Source organism: Nanorana parkeri, unplaced genomic scaffold (genome assembly GCF_000935625.1).
Source record: "Nanorana parkeri isolate BGI_ZX_2015 unplaced genomic scaffold, ASM93562v1 scaffold906, whole genome shotgun sequence".
NCBI classification, from domain to species: domain Eukaryota; kingdom Metazoa; phylum Chordata; class Amphibia; order Anura; family Dicroglossidae; genus Nanorana; species Nanorana parkeri.
In genome coordinates this window covers 177,514-189,183 of record NW_017307174.1, presented here as the reverse complement: position 1 = coordinate 189,183, position 11,670 = coordinate 177,514, and the positions used below count along the sequence as shown (strand labels likewise).

Here is an 11,670-nt window from a genome sequence, read left to right as displayed (position 1 = left end):
ATAAACAATCAACGTCCCCCCCCTCAGCGCGCCACGGTAAAATCATTAAACGTTGACCGGTCCGCGGCGATAAAAAGGTTGGGGAGCACTGGTCTAGAACTATGAGGTGAATGAAAAGCACTCGCGTCATAGTTCTCCTTTTTAATGTGTGTATTGCTCCAGCGTAATAATAACCATTTGAATTGACCTGGATTCATGTTTGTCTCATATTTGACCCTATTTTAGAAGATCAGGACATATTTGACTGCACACTATCATAAAATAATTGCATTATATCAGTTGGTTGCTCAGTTTCCCTTATAATGCTGGTATTTGAGTTATATCCATTGATCTTTGTTTGCCTAAGGCAAATGTGTGGTTTGTTTTGTTTGAAATAATTTTTCTGTTAAAGAGACTGCACCTGCCTTTGTGTGTTTCAGGGTTACCTTGGCTACTATTGGGATCAGCTGGCTGGTCGTGGGAGCTACACTTGTTGGGCAGATGCCAAACGGCAGGTAAACATATTAAGAACAAATAGAATATGCAATATGCGCAGAAAGCAAGAATGGGAAATGGGAATGGGAAGATGAACAGTTGATGAGAAATAAAAAATTTTTGTTGGATAGAAGCCTTATATGGACCAAATAATAAACGCTAAATTATGAAAATCTTTATTGTAAGGTAATATTTTTCAATGATGTATACCTCTATTGGCCAGAAGTTCCTCCGATGCACTGTACCTCTTTGAAGAAGAGATAAAGAAGATTCTGACATCAGCCTTTTCTATTAGAGTGTTATGCAGCCACAACACACACATTCCCCTTCATTCTCCTGGGTGCAGCTGAGGCTTACTGCAAAGTTGGCTCCAACAACCGTCCTGATCAATCTGGTGGCACTACCAAACAGGGGTAAGCCAATGCTATCCCCAGAGCCAGTCCACAGAGTCATGCAGAGTGAGCTTTATATAACTTATCTGCTGCTGACGGCACCATTGTGGTCTACAGCCTCTGCCTGCAGCATATCCATGGTATAAGCCAGCCGTTTGGGTACTACATGCATGAGGAAACGCATGACTGCACTACAGAGCCACAGCTGCAGAATGTCTACTGTTTACAGCAGGTTAAGTTCTGCATTGCACCTCCAGAGTTTGTGCCCTATTCCAGTGCTCAAAAATATAAAAGACATATGTGGCTATTGTCTCTCGGATAAAACACTCTGTTCATTTAAAGATAAAACCTGTCTCATCTTTCCATCTTAAATTGCGGCTTAACCAAGCTGCTTTCATACTGTTTATCCAATGTACAATATTTCTGGCTTTTGCCTTTTCAGATAATACTCTCCAATTTTGTATTTACAGTTAAAACTTGTCTTGTCTCTCCCTCCTTTATATTGTGGTCTAACTAAGCTGCTTATATACTATCCAGACACTATGCAGTATTTTTGGCTAGTGTTTCTCAGATAATACTCTGTTTTTATCTTTTTAAGATAAAACCTGTCTTGTCTTTCTATTTCCTGCCTATTCAACTACTCATCTATTGTCCTGATGCTGGGGAATTTCTACCAAAGACATACCTGAAATCTATGTTTTGAATTTTATGGGGGATACAAAGATGGCAAGTGTATTGAAAAATGTGTGGTTATGAAGTTTTTCTTGTGCGCTCTTTTTTGACATTTTGTTAAACATTTAAGACCATGCAGAGTGGTACTGAGAGAAAAAGAAATCTCACAAACTATGCTACTAAACTGTTGTGCCACTGGCTAATTTGTATGAATTGAAGGGCTTCAGTTTTTTTTTTTTTATAGCTTTTAGATCTGTTTTGGCAGCTATGGTCACCAGTTAATTCCTGTCTATTAAAAATCAGGTGTTACAGCCAAACCTACCTTTTATTCCAAGCTGAAATGAATCAGATTGGGATGCTGCTGCTGTATTTAGTCCAAGCTACATGTAAAAGTTAAAAAATCAATTGCACATCCAAAATACGTGATATGTGAAAATTGTACTATTCCATAATACCACTTACAGCTTAAAGACAATACCAAAGCTTGTAATTTAAAGGGTTGGTGGTTTCTTTTTCCATGTTGCAGTGTCCAGCTTCTCATGCCCTTTTTTTAAACTACCGTATAGTCAGCTGAGCTTCGAACCAGACTTTCCGAAACCCTCGGCAAACTGAACTCAATGAGCTTTGATGATTGCACAGCTATGTTTGGCTCAGCAGGGACCATGTCCAACATCTGTAGAAAGATTGCTGCTTCCACACAGAGAGCAAGAGTCGTTCTCTACAGCATGCTGGCAGGGGACAGACATTTCTACTCAAACTGACTTTGTTTTGATACACCTGGAGTGTGTAAATAGCTGATTTTAATTTGAAAGTGCATTTGGGCTTTAATGAACTGCGGTCTGTCCTGTACTAATACAGGTACCAATAGGTACTTTAGATTTTGTAATTTAATTTCACTTGCCAAACATCAAATCTTTCAGATCAAAGTATGTGACAATCAGCTGTGGCCCTGTAATCACAATGGTAAATTAAAATGGTTTTCCATGTTGTTGTTTGTTTTTTTATAAGCAAAGGGCATTTGTAAAGCCGAGCCTACTTACTAGTGTGTGTGTGCTTTTAATTACTTTTCTTCTATTTACCATGTGTAATCTGTTGCAAGAATGTCACAATTTCCAGCTGTACCACAATTACATAATCCAAGAGTTTGATAACTATATAAAGATATGTTAAAAGGCAATCTTGATGAAATATACAAGGAGTGAGTGAAACTATAAAATACAATATATTGCCAGTGGAAGTTTAGAAATACTTGATAAGTTACTTGTTTAAAGCTCTTTGAAAACATAATGCTTAGTGTTCCATCTTAAAGTGAAACTACAACCTCGAATCCCTTTCAGCCAAGAAGGGAGCCATCTTAGCCGCTATTTGGATTGCAGTTGTCATGGTGCTGCACATGTGATCAGCTATGACAACAGTTGTTTGAGAGCTTGAAAATTCAGCCAAGAGCTGAAATGAGCACACTGACAACCTTAACAGTTGGCAAGCCCTAAAAGTAACTGTTTTGGGAGACATTACATTGGTAGGTAAAGTTCCTCTTTAAGTGATGCAACCTGCTATGTTTTTAGATTTGTATGCATTTTTATTACAGAGTGAAGGACTGGTTCAGTGAGCTGGTGCACCTGGTCTGCTGTCGGATTTGCGCAAGAGCTCTTTCCAGTGCAATTCAGTATCATGACAAGTAAGCCAATATGACAGTAGACTATAAATGCTTAGTCTCATGTGTTTTATTATATGAAGACTGCCTCGTCTCCGTACACCTTTTTAGTAAGTCAAGAAAATGTGTACCTTGCCCACCCCAGAAACATTTGGTGTGTGTGTGTGTGTGTGTGTATATAGATATATCTATAGATGTGTATATAGAGACCTCCTGGGTGAAATAGAATTTTAAAAAAAAGTAGAGTGGAGTACAAACACTTAGTAAGAAGTAAACCATGTATTTGCTAAATGCTTTTTGTTTTATTAAAAATAATTTCTTCATATATTACTTTTGTAAAATGCAAAAGCTCAGCTTTTTAAAACTGTACGGTCTTGTAGTTTTATTTCTCTGTGGTATCACACAGTAAAGAAGAAATTGTTAATATATGCTCATAAAGTTCTCTCTCAAGTCTGCTCCTATGAGGATTGACAGCAGGCAGTGGGTGGGTGCAATAGCCAGCCTGCTATTGGTTAGTGCTTGTTGGAAATATTTATCTGTAGTTTTGTATTGATGATTATTGACAGGTCCTCAGAAAGAACACAACATGTGCTATGTAGCGTAAAACCGTATGCAAGCTTTATTAAAATAAATATATAAAAATACACTTGCATTTATCAGCGTTACAAGACTGCCTACAGTGCAGTACAGATCATGTCCCCAAGTTTCCGTTCAGCTGGTGGGTAGACAGCTCTGTATCTGGGTCATTGTGAGGTCAAGCTGTACTGGTAAATGATTTAGTAGTAGTGCTTTACGCACTCTGTTGGTTTAATATTGTATCACATATGTTGTATGGCCCACTCCTAAGCTATAAAATCTCTTTTTTTTTCTTCAGAGAAAACAGGCCTAAGAAAGGAGGGATTTGTGTTGCCAACCACACATCTCCAATTGATATTATTATTTTGGCTAATGATGGTTGCTATGCTATGGTAAGTAGAGCCCTGGGGCTAGCAGACTGTGAAATGATTATTGATATATGTATGTTGTTTATATTGAGTTGATTGGTGTTTTTTGTCTGACATTTGTTAACAGTTGCTAAGTGTGTGTTTGTTTTTTTACCTTTGTTGCTTCTTTGGGGCCACTTCCTGTCTACATGCATGCACTCCTGCAACTGCTGCACATTATTTCTCAAGATAGGTTGGAACCATCAGGAAACCTATCTCGAATAATTAGAATATCGTGCAAAGTTCATTTATTTCACTAATGCAACTTAAAAGGTGAAACTAATATATGAGATAGACTCATTACATGCAAAGCAAGATAATTCAAGCCGTGATTTGTCATAATTGTGGTGATTATGGCTTACAGCTCATGAAAACCCCAAGAACCCCAAATCCACAACCTCAAAAAAGTAGATTATTACATGCAATCAATAAAACAAGGATTGTACATAGAACAATATCGGACCTCTGAAAAGTACAAGCATGCATATGTACTCAGTACTTGGTTTGGGCCCCTTTGCAGCACTTACTGCAATTACTTTTGCATGATATTCTAATTATTCGAGTTTCACCTGTATAACATGCTTGTGTGATGCGTATTGGCATGGATACGTGTGATGTCTTGTCACCCATCATGCTTTTCTGATAAGGCAGGAGCACTTATGGGAGACAGCGCATAGTCGCACCATTTACTGATTTTAGTAAATTTTACTTGTAGTCAGAGCCCCACTGATACATACCTGAACATGGGGATGATGAACCTGCCTAACTTGACCTGAGCTGTGCTGTGGTCACTATGGTCAGTATGCAAATAAGGGAGCATACTCCAAAGAGTAAAATGTTATCAAAAGGGGTAAGGGCGGGTGGGATGTAACGGACGTACCGACAGGTGAGTAGGGGAAACGGGAGGGTTTAAATGTGTGGGGCTCTTCCCACAAATACAGCTAACAAATTAGCATTAAACTTGTAGTCAGAGTCCTACTGATACGTACCTGGACATAGGGATGATGAACCTGCCTAACTTGACCTAAGGTGTGTCGTGGTCGCTGTGTTCAGTATGCAAATAAGGGGGGAAAAATTACACACTAGGGATTGAAACAGGATTTATTGAACAGGAACCAAATTACCCAAGCAGCTTAGAAAACGGCTGAGCCATCTCCAACTGAGGATTGGGCACGTGTCTAGTATAACATCCCGAGTTCCATCTGCTTAACTGTTTGATGACATGGACAGGTATGCCCTAACTAGATTCTGCGGTGGCTGCCCCAATCCTAAATGAATGACCCGAATACTGTTCTGGGTTGAGGCCCATTTGGCTATTAGAATACGGACGTGCCTCATACATTGTGCGGAACTGAGTGGTCCACCTAAGAAGGGCAACAGGGGGCAATGCGGGGGGAGTGACCTAGAGCGGCTACTAACTGGTCCAGAGTCTCAACTGGACACCAGGCATTGAGAGTGGTGAAGTACTTGACCTCAACGCTCTTGCTAGGTTGCAGAGTCTTGGAGTGTTCCAGACACAGACTAAAGTGCATGAGGTAGCGAATCAGCTGTCTTTTGGCAAGAGCGGGGGGCCTGTGACCTGGTGACGGTAAACTCCCCGGGTCTGAGAAAACCGTAGCATGCCAAATAGATGGCTGCTTTCAAAACTAGGCTGGGGAGTTTACCAAAGGGTGCCTGAGAAAGCATTTGGTCAAGGTCCCGTAACATGCTTACAGGGATGGAAAGGCGAGTAACGCTAGACCTTGAGTGTAACTTCTGAACCCCCTTGAGTATAGCCTTGATAGGGTGGCCTGAGAAGAGTGACGGCCTAGAAGGGACATGTGGTGCTGAATGCCAGCCAGGTATAACCCTAATCGTGCGTTGTGACAGACCCAGTTTGTTGAGACAATAAGCCACAAAAGACGGGATATACTTAATATCACATGTGTCCATCCTAGGGTATGTACTCTGAAAATCAAGGAACTTATGCCAGGCCGAAGCGTAAGCCCTTCTAGTGTTCTCGGACAATGAGATGTCAATAATGTGGCAGGCAGCGGACCAATGAGTGTTCAGTCCTTCGTCAATGGGGAGAATATTGACACAGGTGTTGCGGAATCGTCCGCCCCGGGATGTTGTTGGAAGAAAAGGGTAATGTTAACCGAGACAGAGCATCGGCTGCAGTATTAGAACTCCTGGTAATGAACGAAATGGCATTATTAAAGCTGTGCTGCAGGGGTAAACCATATCAACTTCCTCAGGAACTACATAATAAGCAATGACTTGGACCTCCCTTTATTGACGATATCTGCAGTGGCTTGATTATCTGTTAGGAAGACCACTGTCTAACCTGAGCACAAAGGCCCCCAAACTGTCGCTGCGGCCACAATTGGGTAAATCTCAAACTCCGGAACCTGAATAACCTCTTCAGACCAGGGAGCTACTAACCAATGTGGGCAAAAAATAGCCGCATAGCTCCTACAGGCCATGGGATCAGTAACAGGGGGCGAACTATCAGAAACCCGTGGGATGAACATCGATATACCACTCCACTTACCAAGGAACTCCTCAAGCATCACCAAATAAGCACGCGCGCAGGAGTCCAGATGAACCAGGGACTCCGCATCAGGCGCAGAAGGCCGGAGCGCAAGTTATATGGAAAGGAATTCCCTACCCTGCGGGATTATACGCATAGCAAAACTGAGCATGCCCAGTAACGATTGCAGCCCCTGCCTAGTCGCAGTGCGGGACCGAACCATAGCCCGGCTGGCGAGCCTGATCCTATCTAACTTGTCCTGAGGCAAACTAGCTTGCATGCGAAGGGAGTCTAAATGGATGCCGATGAATGTGAATGAATGTCTGGGCCTTCAATCTTGTGGGCCGCCATAGGTACATTAAGTTTGTTAAAATCTGGGCAATAGAGACAGCAGATCAGCAGGGGGCCGAGCAGGACTCTTAACCAAAAGAAAGTCGTCTAGATAGTGAATAACTGTCTGACAACCCACGTCCGCCATGGACAACCGGGATCCTCTACCTGCCTGAATTATGGCCTGACTAGCCTGATCCACAGACGAATACTTACGAGAAAATTCCTCTGACAGGATCAGCGCCTGTGTCAATACGGCATATTCATGCTGAGTCAGCCTGCCTCAAAGTACAGGCTGACTTGGATGGGCCCTGAAACAAAGGGCGCAAATGTGCAGAAGGTGACACTGCCCAAATTTGCAGATGGTATAGTTAAAATTAATGCAAAGTTTGGCTTTAAAATTAATGGGTCTGCCTAATTTGTCCAGATGCACCACTTGTTTGGCCATGTTTAGAACACCTGGCCGGAGAAGGCGAAATGGAGACAAACTCCTCGATGTCGAAAGCTTTCAACATTCTGTACAGGTTGAAATGACAACTGACCATGTAATGGAAGCTGTGAACTGGATACAAGGAAAGCAACCACCACCAGAGTGCAGACTGACAACAACTGTGAAAATATTTATAAAGACGCTGTCAAGTATTCTCTTAACACTTCTTCTTCTTCTTCTTCCATCTTCATCTTCTTCCATCTTCATCTTCTTCCATCTTCATCTTCTTCCATCTTCATCTTCTTCCATCTTCATCTTCTTCCATCTTCATCTTCTTCCATCTTCATCTTCTTCCATCTTCATCTTCTTCCATCTTCATCTTCTTCCATCTTCATCTTCTTCCATCTTCATCTTCTTCCATCTTCATCTTCTTCCATCTTCATCTTCTTCCATCTTCATCTTCTTCCATCTTCATCTTCTTCCATCTTCATCTTCTTCCATCTTCATCTTCTTCCATCTTCATCTTCTTCCATCTTCATCTTCTTCCATCTTCATCTTCTTCCATCTTCATCTTCTTCCATCTTCATCTTCTTCCATCTTCATCTTCTTCCATCTTCATCTTCTTCCATCTTCATCTTCTTCCATCTTCATCTTCTTCCATCTTCATCTTCTTCCATCTTCATCTTCTTCCATCTTCATCTTCTTCCATCTTCATCTTCTTCCATCTTCATCTTCTTCCATCTTCATCTTCTTCCATCTTCATCTTCTTCCATCTTCATCTTCTTCCATCGTCATCTTCTTCCATCGTCATCTTCTTCCATCGTCATCTTCTTCCATCTTCATCTTCTTCCATCTTCATCTTCTTCCATCTTCATCTTCTTCCATCTTCATCTTCCGTACTTAGTTCCTTCCTTATTTTTATTCAATTTATTATAAACTAAAATATATACTCCTCTTATTGCATATATTTTAAAACATAGAAGACAAATGCATATTGTTTACCACAGCAGTTCTTTAGATTTTCTTTTTTTTTATGCTACATCTTGTTGTTCAGGTTGGACAGGTTCATGGAGGACTAATGGGAGTAATTCAAAGAGCTATGGCAAGGGCATGTCCACATGTGTGGTTTGAACGTTCTGAAATGCGTGATCGCCATCTAGTGACAAAAAGGTATATACATGTTCCTTCAAGAATGCATAATACCAACATGTTCTAGTTCCTTATCCCCATGTCATACAAATATGCTATTATGTACTTAAGCCAATTGTTATTGATCACAGTCACTACCCTGTTCTTATTAGCTCTCAATTTGCTTCTTCTGTGTGATGCCCATCAAAATTCCAGCACATGTAGTAGAGTTAAAGCTATCTCTTTGCTATCTCTTTGCTTATGTTCTCTGACATTTTTTTAGCTAGCCTCAGAGATGCATCTTTAGCTGACCACAGTACTTCTCTATACTGTTTTTTCAATCACTGCTGTGCATTGAGGACCAGCAGCTGCATTAAATAACCAGAGTAGCTACTCAAGCTGGCAATTCTGTTCCAAACTTTAAAGGCTGCAAAATGCCAGTTTCTCGTTGACTGAGCTGCAAATCAATGGTAACTGCATCATGGACCATTCATTGGCCACAGTTTAATTTTTTCCTATCCACAAAAATGCTAAGAAATACAATACTGTAGCTTAACAAATCAGTGCTATAGGATTGCTCTTGTGAACTGCCCCTTTTATCTCAATTCAAATTTAAAAAGACATGCTAAAAGGTGAATTGGCTCCTGTCTAAATCGGCCCTATGTGCATGTGAGATCAAGACCTTAGATTGTAAGCTCCTTTAGTGCAGGGGCTGATGTGAATGTGAAGTATGTAAAGCGCTGCTTAAATTAACAGCACCATATAAATACCTGTAATAATAAATTAATGAATTTTGCATATGATTTTATGGCTTGCTTACATGTCTTGGAATTTTTAACTCTGTTATCTTTAGTTTAACTGCACTTTACTGTTCTTCAAACAGGCTACGAGAACATGCTTTGGATAAGAAAAAACTACCAATTCTCATCTTTCCTGAAGGTTGGTGGCATCTAGTTTTCTTGTATAACAGAAGGCTGCATAGAGTCTGGATCTGCCAATGTTGATTTATTCCTGGACATTGCAGAGAATTTATTCCAGAGGACCATGTCCAGGGTGAATCCTGTATTATGTTAGAATTCTAGACACTGAAAGACTTGGTGGAAGCATGTTACTCTAATAGAATTCTGGGGTGCATTACTACAGCGACCCCCATACTATCACCAGCAGGAGGACGGTGGTTCTGATTCCACTATATAGAGCTATAGTTGAACCTCACTTAGTGTGTCCAGTTTTGGAGACCTTGCTTAGACAATGTATTAAGATGGCATGAGTCCCAAGACTGGCAACAAAAATGGCAAAAGGTCTGAGGAATAAAACAAATAAGGGAGACTGATGGAATATGATATATACCGTGTTTCCCCGAAAGTAAGACCTACCCCGAAAATAAGACCTAGCACTATCTTCAGGGGTTTCTGTAATATAAGACCTACCCCGAAAATAAGACCTAGTTCGGTGGTAGATCTCATATTACAGACATCCCTGAAGATTTGAGGGGGGGCGGGGCAGTATTTTCAGCATGAAGCTATGATCAAGTTTCTAAGTTTCGAACCTTAGAAACTATTGTTTTACTAATAGAGTATTTGATTCTTCGAAGACACTTCCAGTAGAGGTAGTGAGTTGGTCAGCAATAAGTGAATTTTTAAAAATGCTTGGGTTAAACATATAGTAGGTCTATACTTGCACAGAAAGGGTAAAACAAATCAAGTAACTCTAACACATAGGATTGTTCAATATGCAAATATCAATTTCACAATAAAGTCAACACTCTGCCCTACCCCATAATACATTGTCATGGTTGGGTGGTTAATGTGATGGATTACTGCACTGTCTCTCCTTACTCACAGGATTGAAAATGTGTGTGAGGTGGGACCAAATGCTGACTTTCGAGTGAAATTCAGTATTTGCATGTTAGAGCTTTTTAGTGCACTGCTGAAGGTAACAGAGGCGATGGGCAGGCACAGCTAGGTGGGTGATCTGTATGTGTTATGATTGCTTCTTAATACTTTCAGATTTCGCTGCCACCGCCGTTAGGCTTACGGCGGAACAAAAGTGTTCCCGGCTGACCAGCTCAGTATGCCTTACGTCGGTGGCATTTACAGTTCTGCTATAAGCTCATGGTCGCTTCACCAACACAGCGTAAAACAATTTTTAACATGTCGCTTTTTTACAGTTTTGCGTACCTTCATTTTTTTTACCTTTTCGCAAAAAGGCGCAATTTCAAATGTGCAAATATTTGTTATTTATTAACTCAATACAGTTTTATCTATTAGATTTAGTCAGAAAATATATATTTTTTTTGTGCACGGATACTGATTTTAGTATGTTTCATCAATTGAATTGTGTATTTTTATCGGTTTAATATTAGAGATATAATAATAATATGAGAAACATTTGCGCAATTATCGCAGGGCCTACAAATTTAGTATCACCATCTTTTTATTCTACCGGGCCTGTGCTTTCAGAAAATATATGGTTTGGGGGGTCTTTTACAAACGCTAGCAACGCAGCAGTTAAAAATCAAATCAATGTGAAAAATTGCCGGCATCTGGAGCCTCTCATCTCTGCCTGGAGCCGCTCAAGGCAGGCATCTGTGACTCCATGGATCCCCGCTGCTGTGCCCTGCTTGTAGGGCTGTGGCAGCGGGGATCAAAAAAAACATCTCCAGTGGGGGGCGGAGGAGCAAGCGTCGGCTGGCGGGGAGAAGCCACAAGTTTCAGGATGGCCGAGCGGTGAGTAGAACTGAGTCGCTGTCATCCTGTCAGTTTCCGGATGACAGCGGCTCTGTGCGTGGCCGTACGGAGGATCGATAAATATCATTGATATTTACCGATCCTCTGTGCAGCACAAACACCGGAGTGATCGCGTGATCACTCCAGTGTTTGTAAATAACTGGGGACACATAAGGGGTTATTCACAAAGCTGCTGAAGGCAGCCGTGTGAATAACCGACCCGAAGTGAAGTGAGCCGAACGCCGTTTGGCTATTCACTTCAGGCTTGTACAGCTGATTTCAGCCGTACACCGACTGAAATCAGCCGTACAACGGCTTGCTGCGGCTGGGTTTGGGTCGGCCGAAGTGCAGAAGGAGTTTGACTCA

General features: G+C 41.2%; 1 protein-coding gene across 2 annotated transcripts in view; it reads left to right on the top strand.

Annotated features, from left to right (window-relative positions):
- The window catches only part of GPAT3 (glycerol-3-phosphate acyltransferase 3), a 46,745-nt gene that overhangs the window by 27,416 nt on the left and 7,659 nt on the right, over positions 1–11,670 (top strand). The window contains exons 4-8 of one of the 2 annotated variants that reach the window (XM_018565988.1): positions 420–494; positions 3,127–3,216; positions 4,067–4,160; positions 8,502–8,617; positions 9,459–9,514. In XM_018565988.1, coding sequence (XP_018421490.1) covers positions 420–494; positions 3,127–3,216; positions 4,067–4,160; positions 8,502–8,617; positions 9,459–9,514 — 431 coding nt within the window. The remainder of the gene's footprint in view (positions 1–419; positions 495–3,126; positions 3,217–4,066; positions 4,161–8,501; positions 8,618–9,458; positions 9,515–11,670) is intronic. The other variant, XM_018565989.1, reaches the window with a different exon arrangement.